Source organism: Heloderma suspectum, chromosome 4 (genome assembly GCF_057233095.1).
Source record: "Heloderma suspectum isolate Gila_16-S chromosome 4, 16-S_ref, whole genome shotgun sequence".
NCBI classification, from domain to species: domain Eukaryota; kingdom Metazoa; phylum Chordata; class Lepidosauria; order Squamata; family Helodermatidae; genus Heloderma; species Heloderma suspectum.
This window is the reverse complement of record NC_139461.1, coordinates 279,587,342-279,614,821: the sequence shown is the minus strand read 5'-3', so window position 1 is coordinate 279,614,821 and position 27,480 is coordinate 279,587,342. Positions and strand designations below refer to the sequence as shown.

Genomic DNA, 27,480 nt, shown 5'->3' with positions numbered 1-27,480 from the left:
GTACAGGCTGAGTATGGGCTGACTGTGGGTTGTTGCTGAATCACTGGTTGTTGTGTTGTGTGAACCCAGCAGCGCTAAGAAACCATGGTTTGTTAATCACGAACAACCCACGAAGAGAACCCTCGGTTTGCAGTTGGGTTATGAACTGTGGGTTATTCGTGGTTAACACACCATGATTTATTAGTGTGGCTGGGTTCACACAATAACCCATGATTCAACAATAATGCATGGTTCAGTAACAACCCACACTCAACCTGTACTCTGGCTTGTCACGTTGTGTGAACCAGGTCAATAGGTGTGAAGAGAAACATGGAGAGGAGGATGAACTAGTGACTGAGTGTATCTCATCCAGGAGCTCCAATTACAGGTATGGAATTTCCACGAAGAAGAATGCTCCATGCATAATATTTCCCCTCTCCTGAAAGAGAATGGGAAGCTAGTGTTTGTTCAGAATTCTGGGCTGTACCCATTATTCATCAGCCTTCATCATCAGGGCTGCAATCCCCCTGAAGGTGTTGAACAAGACAGGATGCAAATATTTATGGTACAAAAATAACGTAATACTTCAGTCCCAAAGACTGGAGCAGGGGAGTATAGTTCCTGGAAGGAGGTTGCTACTTTGTAAAAGCTTATTTCAATACCACATGGCAACCTGTCAAACTGATGGTTTCACAGTTACTTACAGAAATCTGTTCCACTAGTTTTGGGCCAATAGTTCAATGGGTAAAAGAACTAGATAAAGGTTCAGAAGCTATTAAAAATATTGTGGGGCGGGGGGATGCTTTGTTAGCATTCAGAATATAGATTTTCCGTCGCACCAATGCAATTCTTACACAAATGACAATGTGTGACCCCACACACTGGGATGATTAATAAAGGTGGCCTTAAAGATGAGAGGAAGTGGGAATTTATTTTGATATTTTTTGCTATTTTAAGGGTATTAATAACCATGTAGGTGTCCAACAGACAGTGATCAGGGGGAGCAGTGGGAGGTTATTAAGAAATGTAAACACTACACTGAAAAGCAAGAGAAGGAATTTTATGTAAAGATAGAGAAGCTTTACTGAGGATTATAAAAATGGCATTTGTTTATTATGGTGGTGGCTGGAAATAGATGGGAATGGATTTTTTTTTAGAAAAATCAGTCAAAACTTTGTTTTAAAAAAACTGAATAGCATCATCATCGGTTGAAAACATCATGATATCCTTCCAGCTGAACTACAGGTTATGGTACCAATCTGTCAAGAAATGACTAAAACGGTTAGGACAAAAGTGGGTAGCCTGTTCAACAGTGAGGGAAGGCCAGTTCACGTCATGTTACATGTCATTTTAATGGCATGTGACTCATGTCATTTGCAGATCACTTTCACAGCTAAGGCAGATGTCAAACAACAGATAATGGATATACAACACTTTAGAGCACAATCCTACAGGATTGATGCTCGTTAGACTGAGGGCTCTGTTAGGGCTGTATCTAATGTTAGTCTACTTAGAGTAGCCCCACTGAAATGAATGGGACTTAAGTTAGACTAACATTGGATACAACTCTTTGGATACAACCCTTTCATTACAATATTTGTATTCGAAAATGTGTTACCTTGAAATAAAAGGACCAAAAGCCAGCCCTTTAAAAAATCAGCAATTGCTTAGATTTGGTCTAGAAATGTACTGGCCTTTTAAAGGGCATGTTTAATATCACATTTCTCTCTACCACTACATGCTGGGGATAATACAAGTAAACTATAAAGGTTTGTAGAATTCGAAACAGTTCACAAGTGGTACTGTCTGGGTCAAATGCAATCTGTGGACTGCATGTTGCTTATTTCCTGCATTAGGCCATTAAAAATGATAAGTTACCTGGAATGGATAACAGAGTTACTTATACGCGGGAGGAAGAGCAAATGGAGTTAATGCACAAAGTCTGGAAGGAAGAGTGGTTGCCAAATGATTGGAATGAGTCCTTAATCTCATCTATTTTTAAAACCGATACAGTCTAGAGAACGGTAATTACAACATACAAGTCTGTCACGGATCTCAATGTAAAAAGATTAGTCTGAATACAAAGATCAAGTGAAATTATTAACATGGATCCCAGAAATCAATCAATACCTGGGCATCAGGTACCAGAGGGCTCAAATTGGTAACCCTGCAGGTGAGATCTGCAAATGACACCAAAATATCCAGAATGGTAACATCCAAAGTAGACTGTGAAGAACTCCAGAAGGATCTCTCCAAACTGCATGACTGGGCAATAAAACAGCAGGTAAATGTAATTAAGTGCAAAGCAATGTAGATTGGTGCAAAAAATAATAACAACAATCCTGACCTCATATACACTTATGGGCCTGAATTGAATGTGACTACCCAGGAAAGAGAGCTTGGAGTTGAGGTGTACAGCTCACAGAAAATGTAAATTCAACGCGTAGCAGCAAATGACAATGGCAAACTCAATGTTGGGAATTTATTTATTTAGTATATTTTCGGATCACCCTTCCACTCACTGAGCTCCCAAGGAGATGTTCAGAAAACATCAATAAAAAGAATGAAATAGATAAATCTACAAAGAAAAGACAAGCTGGGAAAACTACAACACCATAAACCCAGAGATTAATAATAAAAATCAGAAAGCACCATTAATTATTAAAAGTTTCACAGAACAGTATTTCCTTCACTAGCTACCAGGTCTGCATTAAGTCGTGGCTGCATCTCAGTGGTAGACAACATTATTTATTTGTATTTATTTGTTTACATTTATATCCCACCTTTCCTCCAAAGACCCCAAGGTGGTGTACATGATCCTCCTCCTCTCCATTTCATCTTTACAACAACCCTGTGAGGTATATTAGGTGAGAGTCAGTGACTGGCCCAAAGTCACCCAGGGAGCCTTATGGCCGAATGGAGACTAGAACCCAGGTCTCCTGAGTCCCAGTCCAACATCCTAACCACCTCACCACACTGGCTCTCTGATTAACTTTTATATATTGGGCTAAATATATTGAACCAACTCAGCAAGTTATGACCAGTAATGATACCAGATTAAAGATGGTGTGATTTTTTTTGTAGGGGTGGGAGATCTCCAATAAATGTTATATTGATACTTTAAAAGCTCAGCGAAGGATGAATCTCTGAAGTTTCATCCTACTGAAAACTGAAACCACCATTTTCTCTGTTGTTCCAGAGAACAGGACTAGAACTAATGGGTGGAAATTGCAGGGCAGAAAATTTTAGCTAAACATTAAGAGAAGCTTCCAGGACTGGCCCAAGACATTTTGCTGCCTGAAGCAAAGGACAAGATGGAGCCCCCATTCCACCTACTGAAGCCAAATGGATTGGCTGTTGAATCTTACTTCAACACTGGTAATGGGACAACATCCTCCGCCTTGTGCGAGGGCAGCAGGCTAGTTTAGGGGTGCAGGGCAGGATACCTGGAACGTACAGCTCTGCTCTCCCACAGAAGGGAACAGCCAGGAGGCTGCTCCTGCTGCCCCCTCCACATCACCCAGCGCCTGCTGCCTGAGGCAAATGCCTCACTCTGCCTAATGGTAGGGCCAGCCCTGGAAGCTTCCTATTGGTAAGAGCCGCTTAAGAGTGGAACAGTCTCCCTTGGGAGGTGGTGGGCTCTCTTTCGCTAGAGGTATTTAAGCAGAAGCTGGACAGCCATCTGTCAAGGATGCTTTAGTTGCATCCTGCGTTCCAAACCTGCACTGAATAAGGGGTTGAACTAGATGATCTCCAAGATCTCTTCCAGCTCTATGAATCTACGAGAATCCAAAGGGCTCTGCATGTGGCCGAGCATTTCTCCACACATTATAGCTCTCTCAATATCCTGCTCTGATTACAGTTTCTTATGCTCGGTTGGAACCACTCCAGAAATTCCACATTTCTGGTGTGCCTTGTTTCTGGAGACAGGGCCCCTCAATGGACAGAGTGTGTCTCTGAGTCTCCATTCTGTAAACAGAAACTCACTACATGGTACTTTAAATCTTAACGTACGATGATCACATCATAATGTACAACCAGTATGATTTCTCTAGAAGAAATGTACAAGTAGACTGCACACATATATTTCTGCAGTTCTCTTATATTAGATCGATCAAGCCCAAAGCTGCTGGTATTTCCATAAGCATTCTTCACTGTTTAATCTGATGCTGAATGTAACTGCCTCAGAATGCCCACTTTTCATTCTTTTAAAAGCAAGTCTCTAGCCCTTATAACTGGGAGTTCAGGGGATTAAAAATGGTTAATGAAGTTGTCTACTGACAGCTCAAAACTCTGGAGAAAAGGCATGCTATGACCAAGCAGCGGGGATCTCCTAACAAGAGCAGATATTTTCCTGCACCAAGCAAATGTAAGTTCTGTGCCCCAACATTATGTTATGAAATCACATTATGTAAATGTTATGTAGTAACTTTTTCTAAGTTCATCTACTTTGAGCAATGCTTATCCCTTTAAAAATGTCAAAGTGAGAATATATAAATCACTTTTTTGTCGCACATCACGGTACAATCAGCAAAGATTTCTCACAGAATAAATTATACCAATCAATATAATATTGAAAATCACTATTTTTTTCATACACGCTCATTATTGACTTTTTAGTTGTTTTGGGGAAATCTGGACTTGTTTTTTTTTTTAAAGCAGAGTCTTGGCAAGAGGAAAATGAAAGTGACTGCAGGTTGTCAGGCAGGATACAGAGTACAGAACTCCCACATCATGAATGCCATTATTTAGAACAGGGGTGGGCAACACACAGCTCCCGTGCAGCCCTGTTGCCCCCCGTGCATCTTGAATTTTTTAAAAGTGTTAATTAGAGACAAAATGGCACTCCGCAGCCAATACAAAATTCTATAAAGGACAAAACCACCCTATCAAGCTAAATTTGCCCATTTTAGCCCTCTGTAGCTACTGTAAAGCACTAAAAGGGACAAATTTAGCTTGATGGTAAGTTAAATTGAGCCCTTTTAGCACTACTGAGCGCTATGCAGCTTAATTTCAACAGCAAACCAGTGATGTTGGGGAGTCGTATTTACTTTTTCTTCCCTCCCAGGGCGGCCACTAGGAGGGGGATGCCCAGAGGCAAAAATGGCCCCTCGAATTCCCCCAATTGCCTACCCCTGATTTAGAACATACAGGAAAATGGGAGAATTACCACTTCAGTTACCTGACTGTATATACTATACACACACACACACACACACACACACAAAGTACAGAGACTTTGGCTATTTTAATGCAACAGCAAAATGGATATAGCCCACATATGGGACAACAAAAACTGCCATAGAAGCATTTTTCTGACATGGATGGGCCGGTAAAGTCACACACAGAGAATAGTCATATTCAGACACAATCCTCCAAACCAGCCTTCCCCAACCTGGACTTCAGCGCCCAGCATTCCTGACCATTAGCCATGCTGGTTAGGGCTGATGGAAGTTCTGGAGGCTCCGAACCATGGCTTGGAGTCTCAGAAGCAAAGCAGATGCGAGTCTTAGGGTCATGTGCTCCCTCCTCCCCTTTCCACCATTTGGACCAGGTTTGAGAATAAAAAGGAAAACTATGTTCCACTGCAAATTAGAAGTAGAAGTTTCTAATATCCTCCACTCATGCACAGCGGAAGGGGAGGAGGCAGCAGATGAGCTTGAGGCACGCCGTTGTTCATTCCCAATCCATCATCTCAATCATCCAATCTATTTTCTATCAAATGGGATGCACAAGGAAAAAGCACTTTAGACCAGGCTTAAGCGATCTGGTGCCCACCAGATGTTTTGGACTACAACTCCCATCAGCCCCGGTCAGCATGGCCAATGGCAAGCAATTGTGGGAATGATGGTCCGAAACATCTGGAGGGCACCAAGTTGCCCACCCCTACGTTAGACAAATACTTCAGATATAAAGCTGAAGAATTCCTTGCCAGTTACTGAAGGTGGAAGCCTGGAATATTCAACACAGCCCAAGACTGAAATCCTCCATTGCCCTCTAGTGAAATTACATCAGCCAACAACAGCTGAGTATGAATACACTGCAGTGACAAACCGGCCCAGCGTTGTCAAGCTAGGTGCACTAGATCTGCGGTTACGTTGCTGTGGAAAAATGATATTCCTGTTATGGCAAAAGTGATGCTACTTCCAGACTGGTGCTATAATGATGAAGGGCCCACCAGACTAGGGTTTCAGTGATCCTGCAATCAAAGCAAGCTGCACTGATTCTGGAGCATCTGATGTCTTGAAGAGAAGACCCGCTTATTGGCTCCCTGTCCTTGCGCACTTTTTCCCCTCAGCTAAGTGCTTGGCTAAGTGTTTCACATGGAGCAGCCCCACAAAACATGCTCATAAGAATAAGTACGGCATGTGCCGGCCTGCAACAGTTGTTAATAGTTAATGTGGGGCTGTCCTGCAGCCAGACAAGAGGCCATAGCAGTGCTTTCAATGTTTTTAATAATATATTTAGTAAAACAACACGAATACTCAAAAGGCCTCTTCCTTCAGCTATAATGGGAGTGAGGCAATGCCTAATGGCACACCAAGACAGATGTGGCTCCACGGCCCCCAGCGCATTAACTGTAAGCCTGCTATATCCTAAAAAGTCCATGGAGACAAAAGGCACTGTTCACTGTGGGAGCTAAAAGTATTTTATATTATGGTGTCCCAGCTCTTGTTTTGCTACTTGTTTTTCATATTACATAAATATTTTGAACTCAGAAAACAATAGAAATCCTGACAAGGACTTCTGGGTGAGCCATCGCTTGTAAGGATGGAGTTTTTCTCCTTGCAGAGTTTGGCTTGGCTCCTTTGCTCAAGTCATCTGGAAATGCCTACTCTGCATTCTGGTTTCTCTTGTTTTCTTATTTGTGGCACAGTGGGTGGTGGTGGTGGTGAATAATTTATACATGGGGATTGGGAAGATTAGAATGTGACCTTCTAGCATGCTCCAGACCCTATAATTTTACAATTACATGAGAAACGGATGGCTACAGAGAGCTCCAAATTGATTTCATGGATCTGGTACAGCAGTTGGTAGTATGACTGTGGATTTGTCTCTTTGTGAAAACCAGATATTAAAAGGCACCATTCCTGAACAGGGAACAGACTGTTTAGGAAGCATGAAACATCTTTCTTTACAATCCACCTGGCGAGGGGGAGGGGGGAGATGAAAAACTCTAACACCCCTTATTCACCAGTAGGGATGATGCCAAATCTCTCAGACTTTTAGGCCCATAGTGAAATCAGCTGTTTCAAGGAATTCCCATTAAAAATATGAAATCAAGCAAATCTAGCTTCAGGATTCTTCAAATGATGAAAAAAGGGTGGGGAGCTCCTGCACTAGATCCCAAGGCTTAACTTTCACCTCTCAGGCGTAGGCCTGGTTCGCATGTTAACGACAACCTAGAGTACGTGTAGGGTTGAGTATTGGTTGTAGTTGAATTGTGGGTTGTTGTTGTTGAATCATGGGTTGTTGTTATGTGCAAACCCTGCACAATGGTTTAACTAAGGGTTGTTAACCACGAACAACCCAGGAAGAGAACCCATGGTTTGTTGTTGGGTTCTGAACTCTGGGTTGTTTGCGTTTAACTGCCCATAGTTACATGTGTAGGGGTTCACATGTAATGACAACCCACAATTCAACAACAGCCCATACTTAACCCATACTCTGGGTTGTTATGTGCAAACCAGGTCATGATTTAGTACACTGAGCATTAGGGCTTGAGAGAAAGGAAAGAATTGGTTAGGCAGATTTAAAAATTGGTGCTCAGCTTAAGCACAACATAGAAAGCACATTGTTCCTTAGCATCTATGGTAATATAAAGCCCATCTTTACATTCAGCCACAGGTTTCTAGGTATCACCTGGAAAAGGAATGGGGACCCTCCATCCAATGGTCAGATGTGATCCACATTCCCATCTATCTCAAAGTGCCTTGCCTCCTCGATCTGCCCCCTCGTCCTCTCCTTTCACGCTGGCTGCAGAGGGAAGAGGGCTTCGGTTCCACCCCAGCCTGCACAGAAAAGCACCAAATCATAGGCACTAGAGAACCGATCTGAATCAGGACTCTGGTGTGGGGAGTAGGGGAGCTTTAACCCTTTCCCCCTGCTGTGGTTCTGATCCTGAACAGAACCCCTGCACTTGCAATTTGCATAGGAGCAAATGCGAGGTTTTTTTACCCATTGCAAATTGCAGTGGTAAGCATACTAACAGTATTCTGAAAAAAGGCCATACTTTATTCTTATAAAGCACAATAAGATACAGATCCACTGAAGACAGCAAATCAAACCACTTCTCACAAGAAATGCTTTTCTCAAGTCCAAGTCCCCTGGTACAAAATATACATGTCTTAAACAGCGCCTGTTTACTCAGGCTTTCCCTAACATGTAATTGCACTGCTACTTTACTATTTCTGTAATATTTTTATGCATTTATTAGTGTATATTGTTTTTATATTGGCTTTTATATTGGATTGTATGCATTTCTTATGTAACCCACTTAGAGATCTTATGATATCAAGCAGTATATAAGTTGTTTATTTTATTTTATTTATTTAAAATATTTCTTGGCCAACTTTCTGGGCAGAAGCCCTTCCAAGGTGGTGCACAATAATAAAACACATAATAAAAACTGATACAGTCTTAAAAAGCAATAGAACCAGCAATAAAAACAGCAACAACGGTGAACGTATCAGGGGAAGGTCAAAGTAAAATAGTATGTTTTCAGGGCCTTCTTAAAAGCCTGCAATGATGGCGCCTGGACGACTCCTGATGGCAACTTATTCCAGAGGTGTGGGGCCACTGTGGAAGAGGTCATGTGCTCACCCACCTAACTGTTCTCACAGGTAAACGAGAAGGGCCTGTCTTGCCGATCTTAAAATAAAGCTGAATGTCTAAATTAAATGCAGCTAGCACTTTTACTATAAGTATTATCCTAGGTGCCACATACTACACCACACTCAGCCTAACTACAGTTTGAAGGGAAGGCATGTATTTCAAACCGAACCTTTCCTTTTAAGCTGCAAGAAGATGTGGGACAGGGCCTTGTATACTGTAAAGCTCCCACAACAACTACACTTCATGATTGGCACACTGCACATGCATTTGGAACTCAGGAATTGGTACTCAAGTACAGAATATCGTGTGAGAAGCCATCATAAGCCTCACCTGAAATGTCAGCAACACAGGATCTGAGGGCTTGCTTGCCTAATGTGAGGTGTCACACAGGTATTCAAAATCCAGTCCAGCAACACCCCAACCTATAAGGCCTATTTCAAATTTCCAGGGCCATACAGCAAATAGGCTTTTAAAAAGCCTCCATTGTCCTAAATGCAGCGTGGGAGGTAACAGCGCTTGGGGAGTGTTAGCCCTTCCTCCACCCAGCAGAACTCCCCCCCACACTAGAAATCATGCCCCCATGGTACTTAGGTTTTTAAAAAGCTAATTGCAGCACTGGGGTGGGGCAGAGAGGAGGCTGCTGGCCCAATTGGGATGCCCCAGGGCCGTATTTGGCCCCACCCCTGCTACACGCCACCCTTCCAGACGTGCCTCACATTGGACAAGTAGGAAATTCTTTTCAAGAGAAGCAAGTAATCAGACACACAACTTAAACGTGCCCTGTGACACATAACTAAACACACCAAGGTAAGTGGATAACATTTCTACTTCTCTGCAAGGCTGCCATACAATGCTTCTTAGCCCTTACTAAAACACTGAGGCTACAAAGCACAGATAACACAGGCTAAGAGCATTCATTATTTTGGAAGTTCTGAAATTGCAACGCTGTTTAAATGATATATAAACAGTTCATTTCAATCCGTCACCTTGAATTTTGAGTGCCTAACACACACACACACACACACACACACACGTACGCGGAGGCAGAGACCCCTTAGGGACTTCTGAGGGACTAATTTATGTCTTGCCCACTCAAAGTATCTCCAGATGAGCATCCATCAATGACAATCTTGGCTACACAGATTTTTAAACAGCATTTTCTCACGAAACATGGGAAATTATATAACAGCATATGGCTAGCTTACAGCTAAAAGGAGAAAAAGGATCCCATCAATCCAAGCATACAGTGTTGCTAAGAAGGAAAATTATTCTCCCCATCTTCAACTGAATACTGATGCCCACAAAGAACTCTATAACACCGATAAAGTAGTGATGCAAAAGATGCATCCAGGAATGTAAATCTTCCTCAGGAAAGCTTTATTTAAACTGATCTATTGTCCCCAAAATTAATGCATATGAAGCTTTGATAGAGATATTAAATTAGTATGTTTACAGGCCCATATTGCAGGGTTTACAAGAGGATTACAGCTAATCAATCCACCATCCAGCTGTGAAAACATCTGCTTGCAAGGCTGATAAATTGGTTACTAAAGGTTGTATCTAAGAGATTAGCTTTTTTTTTTTTTACTCTGCAGATTCCTAAAAGGTAGCCCTGTTAGTCTGCTGCAACAAAAGCAAGAACCTGAAATACCACCAGATTTATTGTAGCAGGGCCCACTTCCTCAGATGCATGAAGTGGTGTCAACTGGCAGAGATAGTGCGCCTGTCTGTGTATATTTTTTTAATGACAAGTACAAAGAACAAGAATGGGGCCAGAAACCATGAAATGTAACAATGGATACTTTTGGCCTTTCCATAGAAATGTCACAGACCTGCTGGATCCTTACACATTTTATACCATTTTTGCCCCACTGTTTATATTTCTTCCCATGCACGCACAGTACAAGACTTCATGGATTTTACAAAGTGGACCCCAGCCCACAAAGCCTATGCTACAATAAATCTACTGGTCTTGAAGGTGCCACAGGACTGTTTACTTTGCAGATGGATATCCAGCTCAAGATAAATAAAAGCAATAGGGGTGTTACTAACTTAGGGTGCCATCCTATGCATGTTTAGACAGAAAAAAAGTCCTACAACTCCCAGCATTCCCCAGCTACATGGCTGGCTGGGGAATGCTGGGAGTTGTAGGATTTTTTTTCTGTCTAAACTTGCATAGCCTTGCACCTTTAGCTGCTCATTTCCTAGACTTTATCTGGCATGAGATTCCAGTACCCCAGCAGTTCACTGAATGACTTCACTGCAGGGATGAAGGGGAGAAAGAATTTGACTGAAGAGTCCCCAACTCTGTTTGTACTTACATTCCAGCGCAGATGGAGCAGACACTATTTGTTAAAAAGTGAGGTTCACAGAACAGTAAACCTTTTTATTTCATGGAATACTACAATCTTTATGTACATAATAATGAATCAACGTTAGTTTGTACAGCCGTACCAGCTGTGAGATGCATAGACAGTGTATCTGGTGGAGCAGGAGTAAGCAACATTTTTGGGCTGCGGGCAGATTTGGCAGTTTGAGAAACTGTCCTGGGCACCACCACAAAATGGCTGCCATGAGAGCAGTGGCTAGTCACAAAAGACAAGTAACCTGCACAAAAGACTGAGTGCAAGGCAGGGGTGGGGGCTGAGCCCCAACTCACTAAAGCACCCCGTTGAACGCACAGTTTTCAGAATCAACAGAAACCTATTGTGTTAGTTTTTATTAGTTTTTTACTCAGGGTTAAATGTTTTTTAACATTAGTTTTTAACAAGAAATGTGACATGGGCACCCATGGGCACCACATTGCCTACCTCTTTGTTGGAGGAATTCAGCCTTGAAAGTAAGTCCACAAAACTTACTGGCTCAATGTATTTTGTACTAGTCAATCTGCTCATACATGTTTTACTAATTTATGGTATATCCATGGAAGAAGAAAACCTTCTTTCATTTTACAAAAACCTCCATGTCTGGTCACCTGGAGGCAGATTTTACACACCACAGGTGATTAGTTAACTGTTGTCCTGGCTATAGGAATTATGAATTGGAACTTGCAGTTGAAACAAGAGAAAGTTTTTTAAAAAGTATACTACTTTTAAAGCTGCATTTTCCCCTTTACTTCTAAAAAGTGCTACAATTTAAATTTAAAAGCCCAAATTAAAAACTTACAGGAATGTATTCAAATTTGAGAATGGGGATGCCAAAAATCAGCTCTCTTGATAGAGAATAGTTCCAAAATAAAATTATGATATATATTTTAAATCATGAGAAAAACAGGAAATCTCTTTTCCTCTTACAGCTTTGATGTCTCAGCAGAGCAAGAGGGAGAAGTGGAATATGTGGAACTGTCAGGTGGTCAATATTCATCATTGTGGAAAATGTTTATAATACACAGAAAAAATATAAAATAAATCAAGAGTTATTTCTGAATTGGCAAGTGGCCAAACCCCAAATCTATTTAGGTCTTTGTACCATAGTTTGAGCCAAAGGTATATTGCAATTGGAGTGTGTTTCCGTTATATGCATGCCAAATTCTTTCTTGTATTAAATACTCAGTAGAGGAGGTGATGTTTGGGGGCAATATAGAACTCCCCATAAGGCAGAGCAGTAAGGTAGAGTTCTGTGCACCTTGACTACCTACAACACCTTTTCGCCAGCAATTATAGGCTCAATTACATAAAGCCACTGTATCCGGTTATGAACAGGGCCTTCCCTGCACATTAATGCACAGGATTTCCCCAACCTCTTTTTATCATCATAAGAAGAACCCTGCTGGATCAGACTGAAGGTCTCTATTTAGTCCCACTTCCCATTTCCTGCAGCAGTCAAGAAGATGCTTCTGGGAAACCTACATGCCCAAAGTGAAGGCAATAACCCTTTATCGCTATTATCCCCAGCAAGTGATATTAAGGGGTATGCTGGAGGTTGATTTAGCCACTATAGATCACCACCACTGACAGCCCCATCCACCATGAATTTGTCCACTTCCCCTATTAAAAATCCAGATAAGCCTATGAACATTACAAACATTTTGTAGCAGTAATTATCTGTTGTGTGAAGAAAAGCATTTTCACATCCTCTCAGAACAATCCAGTGAGGTTAAGCTAGGCTGAGAGATAGTGACTGGCCCTAGATCTGCCAATAAACTTTGGCCCAAGAAAGAATTTCAGTCCAGCCTTAAGGGTGCAATCCTATGCATGTTTAGACGGAAAAAGTCCTACAACTTCTAGCATTCCCCAGCCTGACTGGGGAATGCTGGGAGCTGTAGGGCTTTTTTTTTTGTCTAAACATACTTGGGATTGCGCCCTAAATCAAATATTCTGAATGACTACACAAAACTGGGTATAGTTTAGATTCCTAAATCAACATGCCAATCACTCTATAGAAGGCAGATATTTAATAGCCGCAGGCAGTTCACCTATGGCTAGTAAAGTTTTCTTCTGGTGACCAGGCTGGGATTCACCCCTCTTTTTTTTTCTTTTTTAAGATCACTGATGTGCCACAAATGGTTAACATAAACAAGCTAGTAAAAATTTTGTGAAGCTATTTGCCAAAGCATTTCCCTTTTAAAAAAAAAGTATGATGAATGCATTTCATTTATTAGGACCTTCCCCTATATTAGAAAGTTCATTCAAAAAGGAGCTTAATTTACAGCACAATCCTATGCATGTTTATACTTGGAAGTAAGTCCGACTGTGTCGAATGCAGTTTAGGGCTGCACCCTCAAATCCCAAAGAGTGCAAAACTTTATAAAGCAACGAGATATATGAAGATGCTTATTACCGCCCATTCAGATACAACTCTCTCATTTATGTATTTATTTTTTTAAAAAAACAGCAAGCCGAACAACTTACTTGCGCCTTCGATTTTGTCCGATCCCCTGCTCCAAATGATCTGCCTGGTTTCCAACTTGACCTGGAACGTTTTCCTTTCCGGCCTCTGGGACTTCTTGGAGTAAAACAAAGTCATCACTGTGCCCACCTCCAGGCTCCGGTAGAGGTGAACCACTTCGGCTTCACTTTGGATGCAGGGTCCATTGGTAAAAAAAGACGCCATAGTGGCTCTCAACGCCTCCCCTCCCCTCTAGCAAACTCTGGGCCGAAAGGGAAGGGGGAGAGGAGAAAAACTTCACAAGCAAAAGGAGAGGAATTCAGCTTCTTGTACACCAAAGCTGGAGGCAAAGGAGAAAAGAAGAAAGGGGGGGACCCTGGGGGAATGAAGATTTAACTCCACATCAACATCCTTCTAAGCGTGCTTCTTTCCCTAGTTCATGACTGAGAGGCAACGATTTAAAATCTTAGATCCGTTTCTCCCGAGAAAAGAATGCCACCATAAATCAGCGTTAATATTAAAAGGGGGGGGGGGGAGAGAGAGAGAGAGAGAGAGAGAGACAGAATACTAGCCCCGGCTGGCTGTCGCTTCCTTTGAAACCATCAACTTCTCAATCCAAAAAAAAGGCAGCCGAAATTCGCCTCTCTCCGGGTTGCGACCATGCACCATTTTCTTTTCTTTTTCCTCCACCTTCACCCCACCTTCCCGAGCCGAGCGAGCCTAAAGCGAAACCAACCCGCAGCCCGAGAGAAAGGGAATTGCTGGGGCGGGAAGAAGAAGAGGCGGAGGAAGAGGAGAGGAGAGGAGAAGAAAGAATTCCGAGTCGATCTTCCCGGCTGGCTCCGGTTGCTGAAATATTGGGCTGCGAGCGGAGGCGGGGAGGAGAGGTCTTGCAAGCCCCGCAGTCTTTTCCCCCTCCTCCTGCACCGGGTCCTGCCTATAACCTCCCCCTCCTCCAGCCCTTTTTGCGCTGTCTCTTCTCGGTAGGCAGATCTCTCGGAATCGATCGGAGACAGGCTGATAAAGGTCTCCCGAGAGCTCACCAGCTAATGGCTGGAAGGAAAGAGCGGGCGCTAGGGGTGGGGGAGCTGGTCGGCGGGGGGTGCGGGGACGGTAGCGCCGAATGTCTCTCCGGTAATCTGAGCCGATTTCACGTTCTTAGAGGCTCTTTTGTGCCACCCGTGCGGCCGCGCGGAGGCAAGGTCAGGCAGGGAAAAGGGAAGAGGGGAAACAGGATTTCACCGCCACTCCTCCCTTGCCACGCTACACCATGGTCAGGAGTGGGGTGGATCGGGCCTTATTCTTCTCTAGAGGAGCAAGGAGCGAGGGATCAGCTAGGCCCAGCGAGGGCCAAAATAGACGTGGCTTTTCCATATGTATTTTTTATTGTTACTCTGGAGTAGGCGTAGAGGGCCGATCCGGAGCCGGCGGCGGGGGGGAGGGGGCGTTAGCCCGCCCCCGTGGCTATGGGCTCGATCCAGGCGGGGGGGGGGCAGGCGCCTGCCCTTTGCAAAAGAGCTATCCATTTGCTTTTTTGGCAGAAAAGGCAAAATGATCCCGATAGCTTGATCTTCTCTTCCTTCTGGCTTCCTTTTTTAAAAGGCCCCCCTGGGATTGGGGGGGGGGGAGGCAGGGAACAGAAAGCTGCCTGGTTTTGTTTTTGTTTGGTTAGCAAAAAAAAAAAGAGAGAGAGAGGCAGAAAGGCAGGAAAAAACACAAGCAGGCTTCTGCTAGCCCTCTGTCCCCTCCTCTTCCAGCCTTGAGTTCAAACAAAGCGGAGAGCATGAGAGCGTGGGGTGTTGGTGTTGGGAAGGTGATGAGCCTCTCAAAGAGATATCAGACTCCATGATTCAGGGGTCCTCCTGAATGATTCTCCGTCTGGGCCTAGAGAACAGCGTGTTTGCTGCGTTTCTCAGCTTTGTGTTCCACCCGCTCGCAGTGGCGTGTTTTTTGCCCTTCTTTTTGGACATGAGAGTGCATGAAAGAGGAAGCAGGAAAAGGTGCCGGGGGTGGGATGGCCAGGAGGAAGGTTAGCTATGTAGGTGCCCTCTTACCAGATGTAAGGCTGGAACTGGGGCAGTCAGAAGAAGCTACACCTGCCTTTCCCCAACCTGATGCATGGCTGGGAACCATGGGCATTGCAGGCCAAGACATCTGCAGGGCTCCAGAACAGGGGAAGTCTGAGCTACATCTTTGCAGAAGGTGTCACTCGGGTGAGGACCGGCCCTAGCGTTGGCCAGAGTGAGGCAGCAGTGGCCTCAGGCAGCTGATTTGGGGTGTCCTAAAAGGGGAGCAAATGGATAGTTATTTCATTTATTATCGTTGGGGGTTGACTCCCAGGGAGAGGCACTTGTGTGTGCTTTCTGTCTTAGGTGGTAAAATAACTTGGCTACTATCAGTTCTAGGTCCATGTTTTTGAGGGCCTTGGGCAAGACACCCTCAATGAACCCCATCCCTCAGGGAGTCGGCCTTCTCACCACCACTGTCACCAGCTGCAGTTGTTCCTCACCCTGTTTCTCATCATTGTGACTGCTGGCTTGCTTGCTTGACAGGCAGAGAGCCAGTGAGCAAGCAGGCAGTGGCATCTACTGCTCCTCCTCCTCACCATCGCTGCCTGGGACATGGCAAGAGGAGCAGGTGAACAAGCAGGTTGCAGTGGTGAAGAGGAGCAACTCCTGGGGGATCTCATCAGTGGGCCCCTGATGGGGTGTGGGCCCCTGATGGGGTGTGGGCCCATGGCAGATGCCCAACTGTGCCTACCCTCAACCCCATCCCTGGGTACTATGGATCTTGAGGGGGGTGGCATTTGCTGTTCTGCCTTGGGCAGCAAAATGTCTTGATCCTGTCATGGGGATGAGCACTGCCTTCAGTGGCTTTGGACAAATTCATGGAGGAAAGATCGATCAATGGCTGGTGTGGTGTCACGGTGTCAGACTAGGACAGGGGAAAGCCAGGATCATATTTGTTGCTCAGCCATGAAGCTCATTGGGTAACTTTGGGCCAGTCACCATATCTCATCTTAACCTACCTTACAAGATTGTTGTGAGGATAAAATTGGGGAGCAGGGGGAGAACATCTGTAAATGCCACCTTGAGCTTCTCGGAGAAAAGGCAGGAAACACGTCAGGGGTGTTGAACCTTTTTATAGAATTTGTACAGGAAATAGAGAAAAATGATATTTATGTATGTGGATTTTGAACTTTGAGATGGTTAGTTCTCCTTGTTGTTGTTGTTGTTAAAAATTAGGAGAGAAATGAGATAATGTTTGTGAACTCAGTGTATGATATACAACTAAGGTAAGAAATAGAGAATAATAATAAGCATTTGTTGTGTAAGGGGAGCCAAAGGTAGAGATATCTTACAATCTTAAGAGATATTTTAGTGTATGAGTATTGTGTGTTTATGTTGTTGATGTTTTCTTTAAAAAAAATAAAATTATTATATCAAAAGGGATGTTGAACCTTTTTCAGGCTGTGGGCCAAAATCAGTTTCTTTGAATTTGAATTGTCAGGGACAAAGGCAAAAGGGATGGGGCTGGCTGGGAAATGCTGGGAGTTGTAGGATTTCTGTCTAAACTTGCATAGGATTGTGTCCTAAAGCTCTTCCTGCCACTAACTAACCCTTAGGAGAAGCTTGTGCAAAAGCCAGGAAACCAAACAATCAGTACTTGCGGGGTAGGGAGAAGGGGGCGTGCTTATCTAGGGAACCCTGGAGGGTTGGATTTGGCTAACGAGCCTGAGGTTCAGCACCCCTGATTGACATGTAATAAATAAAATAATACATACTGTGACAAATCCACAGGGCCAGCCCTACCATGAGGCAGAGTGAGGCAGTCGCTTCAGGCAGCAAATTCTGTGTGTCATAAAAGGACAGCAAATTGTTAGTTTTTGCCTTGTTGTTATTGTATTTCTGCTGCCATAGAGGGAGAGAGGTGCTTATGGCATTTTCTGCCACATGTACCAAAATAATTCAGCTAACCTGGGTACTATGCACCTTGACTTGGGTGGGTGAGGGGTACTATTTACCACTCTGCCTCAGGCAGCAAAATGTCTTGGGCTGACCCTGCAAATCCAGCCTTTGTCACATGTACAGAAATGGAACCTCCATATTCAGGGGCACTATAATTTTGATTACCACTTGGTAGGGACAGAACAACAGAAAGAGCTATCAACTTCATGCCCTTCTAGTCCCATTGAACTTAATGGGACTACTTCTAAAAGATGCATTGACTCAGGCTGCATGGCTGCCTCCCTTTGCCCAGTTTCTTAGGAGTAAGATCTATTGAACTCAGTAGGACTTGCTTCCAACGTAATAAACCTGGTTGCAGCCCTATGCACATCTACTTGGGAGTAAATACCATTGAAGATAATAGCCTTACCTCTGAGTATAGGATGCATAGGATTGGGCTGCGCATGGAAAAGATATTGATTAGTGGGAGATCACATTGATGTAAGGTTGCTGATTTGCAAAGCAGGTGGAGGGGTTATAATAAAGGAGTAAGTGGGGATAGAAAGGAGACCGTATTGCAGAATCTAATTTCTATCCTAAGAAGGTTCAGATGTTATTTGGTCACATGTGCAGTTCAAGAGACCTTTTCCCATTGGCTGTGGTTACTCAGTGAGTACCACCACAGCCACCCATCCTTGCCAGGTTTGGACATCAGGACAACCCACATCCGGCGAGGGTAATTATGCTTATTAGCTGGCTAACAGCCAGAATGCGTGGGGCTTATCTTCCCACTGTGGCTTATTTTCTCTCCGTGATCACGCCAGCCTGCCCTATCTGTGCTTAAATGCCTTCATTGCACTTCATTATCATATAAGAATTGCTTTATTGATCAGAACAAGGTCCAGCTAGTTAGCCCAGTATTGTTTGCAGTTCAGTATTCAACAGCCAGCCAGATGTTTTCTTCATATGTCCCCAAGTGCACCCCAATGTTAAAAATGGATTTAAGGGTGTACTCGTAGTAAATCTGGGTGGGTGGACCTTTGACTGATCATTATAAAATGTGCTTTAGCATTTGGGTGTTTCATCAGCATCGGACTTGGGCGGGGAGGTGGATTAGCTATAGCATTTAAGCTTCCCCAGACCCACAGAAGTCAGAGTAAGCTCAGCCCATGTGGTTCCCTTGCCGATCTGTGTGACTGATGGGAGTTAAAAGGCGATCAGTACCCGTTTGCCCTGTCTGTACAACCTGAGGTGTGATCTGATCAAGCAGGGCTCTTCCATTTCCATAAATGCTCATTGCCTCATGTCAGAGGTGAGCCATGTGCAGCCCTCCAGATGTTTTGGCCTATAACTCCCATGATCCCTCAGCATTAGCTATGCTAGCTAGGGCTGATGGGAGTTGTAGGCGAAAACATCTGGAGGGCTGCAAGTTGCTAACCCCTGCCTTATGTGTTGGTTGTCTTGGCCTAGTTTGCTTCCTGCTTAACTCAGCCCTCCTGGCTTAGCTTTCAGACAGCACCAGCGTCTCCTATTCTGTCATGGCGCAACCCACTTCTGAATGAAACAGTCAGTCTCATAGAAGAAGATCACGAACACGAACTAGAATGAAGAGAAAAGAGGCAGCAGTTAAAAGGTAGGGATGAATCATACTTGATGTTCTTTCTCAAGACATGCTTGTGGACATCTAACTATCCCCGAAGCAAGCTTGGGAAAATCATAGGAAGGAGCATGGTGAAGCACCTCTTCTAAAACATTAAAGAGCTCCTACAGTTCCACTCTGACGTGCGTCACAGCTGCCACCTGTGTCCTTCCCTGCCCTAGAATGGAAGTGATGCCATCAGAAAGTAATCCCTCTGAGCTGAACAAGGATTTGACTCATCGCCAGAGTGGAACAGTGATAAAGGATGCTCACCTGGCAGCACCTGGGCGGTGAGGTCCCAAGGGAAGACAATCTTGCCATTCAAGCAGCAGCAAGAGGGACGTTAATTTGGGTGGGACCTGTGACTGGGAAGGAATGAAGATGCCCATCATGGCTGAAATTAGGAATGCCCTGATCACTGTTTGCGGGGGGGGGGGGTGTAATTGTGGTGCTCTTGGTTTCGGGGTACCCCTGGTTCTGTTTCTGCAGCTAGAAGCATGAATTTTTAAATGGTGACTCTGATGGTGATTATTCCTACTTGTGGATTTCCTACAGGCAACTGGTTGGCCACTTGGATGGCTTTAAACCAGCTTGGATGGTGAACAGAGCTCTGGACTAGATGGATCCTTGGTCTGATCCAGCAGGCTCTTCTTATGTGAGTTCCCAAATTGTTTCTTTAGCATCAAACGAAAACCACAGGGAGAATTTTCCCCAGAAAGCAATTCTAACATGTCGTGGGAGAACCTCACTGGCATTGCTTATTAAGCTGTGTAGACTGCAAAGTCCAGCCAGGCCCTTTGATCATCCTGGCTACTACCATTTGCAGTGCAGGCAGGCAATAGTACTGTAGCATAGTTGAGGCTAAAGACCAAACTAGATGTGATGCTTGCCATGTGGTTCGCCCATGTGTGGTTGGTGCTTTTTCTTTAACAAATAGCTAGCAGAGGCCCCAAGCCCAAGCACGACCATGGCATGAGACAAATGGAATCATCCTCTTGTGTTTTTCACAATGGGAGGCAAGCTCCCACTGGTAGTGGTCAGACTCCATAGGAACATAGGCAGATACCTTATACTGAGTCCATCTAGCCCAGTATTGTTGACACTGACTTGCAGCGGCTCTCTGGGGTTTCAGGCAGGAGTTTTTCCAACCTTACCTGGAGATGCTGAGGACTGAACCTGGGATCTTCTGCATGCAACCAGGTGCTCTACCACTGAGCTATGACCCCGCCGATTGGGAACATGGCAGGGGAAAAGGGTTAAAGTCCTCCCCTCGGCCCAATCTGTCTCAGGCCCCTGTGCCAGCTATTTGTTAAAGACAAATCAGCTACACAAGATAAACTCCATGATGTCCAGTTTGGCCCTAAACTGGGTGTATGGCACAGTGGCAAAACAAATTTCAGGTGTGCATCTGACCCTCCAACCCCACCTGCTACCAAAGCTAAAACAGAAAAAGGCAAGATTCTTCAATGACAACAAATCCCCTTAATAAAAAGAGAGAATGTGGCATAGTTGTTGGGATGTTGGACTTATGGCCTGGAGATGTGGCTTCAAATCCTCACTCAGCCACAAAGCTTAGTGGGTGACCTTGGACCTGTCATTATTTCTCAGCCTAACCTACCTCACAGGGTTGTTGTGAGGATATAATGGGTGGCAGAGATCCATATATTCCACCTTGAGCTCTTGGAGGAAGGGAAGGATAAAAGATGTATTAAATAACTAAAAGTAGAGCTTTCAGAGATAGTCCAAAGCTATGTGGTGGAGCAGATGCTTTGCATGCAGAAGCCCTCAGGTTCAAGCCCTGGCATCTCCAGTTGAAAGAATCTGGTAGCAGGTGATGAGTAAGATAGCTTCCCTGCATTCCGCCTGCAACGGAGGCAGATTTGGCAAGAATGCAAGGGAGGGCCTTATTGGTGGTTGCTCCAAGGCTGTGGAACTCCGTGCCAAGGGAGGCCAGGCTAGCTCCATCTTTGTTACCCATCCACTGGTGGGTAAAGACATTGTCTTCAGATAGGCTTTTTTTTTTAGGTTTAAAGGTGTAATCTTATGCATGTTTATACAGAAAAAAGTCCTGCAACTCCCAGCATGGATTTTTTCTGTATAAACATGCATAGGACTGTGCCCCTAAGCTGATTTGTGCTGAAGTAGGTTTTAACCGGTGGGTGCTGTTTATTCCTTAATTTTATTGATGTGTTTTAATATATTTGCTTTTACGTTTTAAATTCTAATTATGTATTTTATCTTGTACATCATTGTCGTTGGCCTCTTTGAACACTATTTGTAGTGGAAAGGTGGGATATAACTAAAATAATAAATAAGTTATTTCTGGGCAATGGAAGTGTGCCATAAAGTTCCAGTGGTTGCATTTGCATCAGGTTGTTGGCATTGTCACACATTGAAAGTTACAGATGTGTTGTCCATAACATGTGTTAAACATATTTTCTTTTGTATATTAATTTGTTTGAAGATTTTTTTTAACTCATTCATCAGCCAAAACAAATCAACAAAAAAACAGGCTTCCAGAGTAGCTTTCAACAGATCAATAATTAGACTTACCTAAGTTCATAAAATAAATCTGTGGCAGAGAAAGGAAATGAATCAGCATTCGCCAATGTCTGTGCCAGAAGCTCATCTTCCGTTATCCTGAAAGAAGCCTTCGTGACTCCATTTAAATATAACCCAGAAAGTGTTTCCTCCCTGTTTCATGTAAAAACCAACTTGCATCTCAGAGAGAGAGGATAGATTTCTTTTCCAATGAAACTCCAGGTTTCTTGTAGCCTTGGAAAGCCGGTGTCAAAGCTGTGCTGGAAACAAAACAAAGAGAAGCTTATGGAACTAAAGGGCCGATAGGGAAAGTATTTCAGGTGCACACTGTTTCTCTCATTCTTTCAAAATCCCCTATTTTCCTTTGGTTTCCCAGCCTCAAAAACAGGCAAAAATAACAGTGCTCTCTCATAGAGTCGGGTCACCCCAACCATAACAGCTTACATTAAAAAAATTAATTCTAATTAATTCATTAAAGGAGCAATCCTATCTGGGTCAACAGTCTCCTCCAAGCCTGGGGCAACCGCCTATCCAGTGCAAGGCGGGAGGAGTGGTGAGGAGCGGATCTCCTCCTCACTTCCCCCGCCCGGCTTTCATGGCTAGACAGCCGATTTTGGCTATCTAGCCATGGGACCTCAGAGCGTGGGAAGCGGCAGCCGGACGACACATAGGATGTGTTGTGCCAGCATTTCTGACTTCCCTGCTCCGGCACGCCCCCAGGAGCGCCCCGTTTTTGCTGCTCTGTGCTCCTCTTCCGAGCGTGGAGCCATTCCGTGCTGCCTATGAGGCGGTGCGGGAGGGAGCGGAGGTTGGTTCTCAGGGAACCGACCTCAGAGCGCGGGCTCCGAGGTTGGTTCCTGGAAATCAACCTAACCTATGGCCGTCTAGCTGGACTAGCGGCCGTAGGATTGAGCCCTAAAATGTTTATCAGGCGTATTTGCTGAGGGCAGAGAAGAGGCCTTAAATATAGTTTAAAAGCAGCCCTTTAAATAAACAACTCTCTCAGTGTTAAAATTGGACAGGACGTGGAAATGTGGCTGGCTGTTTATTTTCTATACATGTTTTCCAGTCATCTAGGGTTCTGGGATTTCTGCCAACCTAGCAGTTCGAAAGCAAGAAATTGCAAGTAGATAAATAGGTACCGCTTCGGCAGGAAAGGTAACAGCGTTCCGTGCACCTCGGTGTTCAGTCATGCCGGCCACATGACCACGGAAGCGTCTTCGGACAGCGCTGGCTCTTTGGCTTAGAAATGGAGATGAGCACCACCCCCTAGAGTCGGACACGACTGGTTGGGGACACCTTTACCTTTTTTTTTTAAGGTTCTGGGACACCAAGAGCGTCACAGTGGTTAGGAATGTGCCCTCGGAAGTACAAACCACAGCCAGTAGTGTAGTGGTTTACAGGGACATCACCAACACTTTTTTTATTAGCAGGGACACTGATGACATCTGACCCCCACTCAGGCTCACCTATTTCTTCTGAGCTGAGCTGCAATCCTCACAGTAGCTTGCTAGGGCAGGGATGGGGGGCAGGGATGAATTTTCCCAGCAACAATATATTGTTTCCTGTCCTAGTGCAAAATATTTTGGGGTGGCTTGGTCTTGAATGAGTGATTAAGACCCCATTAGCTTAACAAAAGACCTACTCCAGGCAGAAATGAGAATGGCTAGAACTGGTTTGTGGATATGGGTCAGCACCGCTGCCTGCATTTTTTTGCTTCTTCTTGTGGGAGTGGCTGCCAGGATGAGCGTCTCCATGTCAAAAATGACTACAATTCACTACATCACTGCTCAGAGATAAGAAATGAATGACGGTTCTGAGGTCTGAATCAGACGGAAAAGGCTGCAGCCTTCTGATCAAGTGAAGCCTTTGGCACAACCCCTTAATGGACCTGCCCTGTCTACTACGTCTAAGCATCTTACCATGTGCAATTGGCACAATTGCATATTCCACCCCTCCCCAATCTGGTGCATCTGGGTGTTTTGGACTACAACTCCCATCAGCCCCAGCCAACATAGCCAATGGCTAGTGATTATGGGAGTTGTAGTCCCAAAGATCCGGAGGGCACCAGGTTGGGGAAGGTTGGCATATTCTTTCCATTTACTCCATCTCTTCTCCCTTCCGCTTCCTCTATATATGTTGCATTTTAGATAGTAAGCTGTCCTCTTGCGATCTGTGAAGCCCCATGCAAAGTGTTGATGATACCTTTGCTTCAATACAGGTATCCAGGCTCAGTGTGAGCACTCCACAGCTGTATATCTCACATTCAGGGAAACACTGAGGACGGACTTACATTGTTAAACTTGTATTGGAAAATCAGAACTCTGGTGTCTTGTCCTCATGATTAAATTATAGCTGTATGACAATGGCCTCTCAAAATTCTCAACCCAGGGCAGAGAAATGGGAGGTGGGGGGATTTCACCAAATCTTTCCAGGAGGAGGAAAAATTATCCCAGGTTTTTGGAATGAGGCAGAGGTCATAGCACAAGTTCTTTTTCTTTTTTCCTAAGGGTTTTTGTTTTTTGCTTTGCCACCACCACTTTGGTGTTTTTTTGAGCTTACTTTATTGCATGGTGGCTGAGGATGCTGTGTGTGTTCTTTCTTTTTATTACACATATCTCTCTCACTCTACAGCCGCCCTGGCTGCCTGTGCTTCCTGATATGAAAATACCTGGTGGGGGATGAGTTACCTCATGAGCTTTAATTGAAGTGTGGGAAGCCAGGGAAGCTGCCAGCTGTCAGAGAGAAGATTGTACAATGAAGACAGGCCAAACACACACACTTCTTGGCCACCTCATAAGTATGATAAGTCCAAGAATCCCGGATCCACCCATGAGTATTTCTCTGAAATTTTCTTCTGGGCTTTTTGGGTTTTTTAGAGCTATTTCTTTTCTATCAGATTGAATGAGAATGTCAGTGGGAAAAAATATGGATGACATTTTTGGCATTGCAGTACCAGACTTCCTGGGCACATTTGAGAAGCACTAATTCGAAACACATACTAGATGAAACTGCTCACCTGCAACAGGCGTGCACATTTGTGTGAGGCTAGCTGGCAAGATACGATCTAGCAACACAGGAAATGGTGCTGCTTAAAACACTCACGTCGAAGGGTATCTCTAGCAAGATCATTGCCAAGAACAGGGCCCCTTGCATTTCACAGAAAGGGCTCCCTAGTTTGCAACAAGAAAAGCCGATTCGGAGGGCAAAATCTCCCATGCAAATTTGGGAACATGGGCAGTTTCCAGTCAAGCATGTGCTAAGAGATATGGTGAATCCAGTACTAAGCTAGATTTGCACCACCCCTGAATGTGGGTACGCACCATGCAAAATCATCCATCTTGATCTGGTGCTCTGGCAGCTGCAGTGGAATGGATGAGGGAGCGTTTGCTCCAAAGAGGAGCCATATATGTGCTTGTACATTTGGGCCCATTTTGTAGGTGCCATTACCTTGCTGCTGAAATCGGTGCAGGGTCAAATCGGTGACTAAAATAGCACCTGCAGCAGTGGGGTAACATAGCATATCCAAGACAATAAGGTGTCGCCTTATTCTGTGCCTTCCTGACATGCACAAGGCTCATGCAGATACAATGCCTTGGATGCACCACCATCCTTGCCTCTTCCCCATGCTCCTAACATCAGGCCCGCGGGCCAGATCCGAACCACCTGCAGGCCACATCCGAACCACCTGGGCTTTGCCAGGTGGCCATACCCCCTTTCCCCAGCTCCTGATCTTTTGGTGGCTTACTAGCTTTTGCACAGTTTCCCCTCCCCCCTCCCCCATTCTAAACAGTTCAAATGGCATTCCTAAGGCTTAGTTGCTGGCAGTAAAAGCTTTAAGCTAAAATATGCTGTTACTTTGGTCTCCTCTGTTTTCCGCCCTGAGAGCTTCTCTGAAATTGAAACAGCCCCTGGGTCTGAAAGAAGTTCAACACCTCTGTTGTATGTGCTTTGCATTGGTGTGATATTTTTTAATGATGAAGGAAATTATCTGTTTTGGACAGTTTTAGTCTGCCCCTAGCCCTGAGGCACCAGCTTCTCTTTGTCTTGTGGAAGTGGCCTGCTGGAAATGTGTATCCATAACTGTTTTAATGAATGGCTCATCAATTGATTTTTGTGAACCGCCCTTTGAGCGCTTTGGCAATGGGGCAGTACAGAAATACAAGAAATGAAACAAAATGAAATCACCTCATCTCTGCAGTTTTGAAAAACACAATATACAATGCAACCAATATATCTAAGTCAGTCTGAGAGCTCTTGCTGGTACGATAGTCCTTTATTTCCTGTGTGAATCATGACACTTGAGGAATGATATTTAACTAAAGCCGTTTCAGGGCTTCAGGTAGCAACTGAGCACTCAGCCTAGCAACTGCTACATGAGGGGGCAGTTCTCAAAGCAAACCATGTATTATCTGAAGGTTTAAGGGCCTCTTCTCATCTTACGCAGCAGGAAACCCAGGTTCGCTATCATGCATTGCAACCTTCAACGGGGAGTTGCACCCAATCCTATCTTGAGAAGAGGGCACCAGGGCGATTGTGTGTCCACTTTACTTTTGAAATGTATTTATTACATTTAGATCCCATCTTTCCTCCACAGACCTCAAAGTCGTGTACATGGTTCTCTCCACCCCCACCCATTTTATTTTATTTTCACAACAACCCTGTGAGGTAGGTTAGGCTGACAGGTAACAACTGGCCCGATTTGAACCTGGGTTCATTCAGACCACTGCACCACACTGGCTGTCAGTGACCCTAAGTTTGGTTATGTTGGTTTTCTGGACTGTCGAGTAAGTCATGGGGGAAATGAACAGATAGGGAAGTACTAGTGACTGGGCAAAGGGAATATAGAGGTTTCTGTGCTCTCTTTATCAGTCTGTGAAATTTACATTTCCTAAGCATGGGGAGTTTAGAGAAGACTTTGCTGGCCACTGTTTGTTAGAGGAGACAGTACTGAGGTATACAACACTGTTGGAGGAAAAGCAAAAAAAAGAAATCAAAACCAAAAAAAAATACTGATGTGTACGAATTTCAGTTTCAGAAAGAATAACTGGGGTGGATCTCAGAGGATAGGCAATGCCCCGGCATTCATGTGCTGCTGTAATAAGCAGCACAAGATTGTTTCTCTCTCAATACTTACCTTGCTTGTGATACTAGTTTTCCACCTTTTTTTTTTTTTTAATAGCCAGTGGCTGCTGTGCCTTTAACACAGGGCCATCCCAAGTCATTTTGCTGCTTGAGGTGAAGAACAAGATGGTGCCTGCTCCCATTCTTTGTGAAAAAGCCAGCTGGAGTGGCTGCTGAATCTTACTTCAAATTTTTGTGAACCGCCCAGAGAGCTTCGGCTATTGGGCGGTATAGAAATGAAATAAATAAATAAAATAAATAAATAATAAAAACTAGGGATGGGACATTCTTCTCCACTGCACCTCAAGGCAGCGGGCCGACTTTTGCTGCCACCTCCCAACATTTGCTGCCTGAGGTGACTGCCTCACTCTGCCTAATGGTACAACCAGCCCTGCTTCAACAGCTTCATGACAGTCAGAAATCAATAGTTACCTAGGAGGCTGCCATATACTGAGTCAGGGCATTGGTCCACCTAGCTCAGTATTGTCTACATTGACTGGCAGCGGCTCTCCAAGCAGGCTCAGCATCAGGGTCAGCATGGGCGTGCCAAAGGCCCAGAGGCACAGAAGGGCCCTTGGCACGTGCCCC

At 44.4% G+C, this 27,480-nt stretch overlaps 1 protein-coding gene and 1 long non-coding RNA gene across 3 annotated transcripts in view; one reads left to right on the top strand and one right to left on the bottom strand.

The window, feature by feature from the left end:
- PLCG1 (phospholipase C gamma 1) overlaps positions 1 to 14,637 on the bottom strand; it is a 122,809-nt gene extending 108,172 nt beyond the window's left edge. The window contains exon 1 of one of the 2 annotated variants that reach the window (XM_084853959.1): positions 13,665 to 14,637. In XM_084853959.1, coding sequence (XP_084710085.1) covers positions 13,665 to 13,866 — 202 coding nt within the window. In that variant the 5' untranslated portion in view covers positions 13,867 to 14,637. The remainder of the gene's footprint in view (positions 1 to 13,664) is intronic. The other variant, XM_084853960.1, reaches the window with a different exon arrangement.
- LOC146348750 (uncharacterized) lies at positions 14,426 to 27,131 on the top strand. The gene is made up of 4 exons (XR_014790711.1): positions 14,426 to 14,624; positions 19,094 to 19,221; positions 19,783 to 19,882; positions 26,951 to 27,131. It is a non-coding gene; the product is annotated as an uncharacterized LOC146348750 (long non-coding RNA).
- Positions 27,132 to 27,480: the final 349 nt, after the last annotated feature.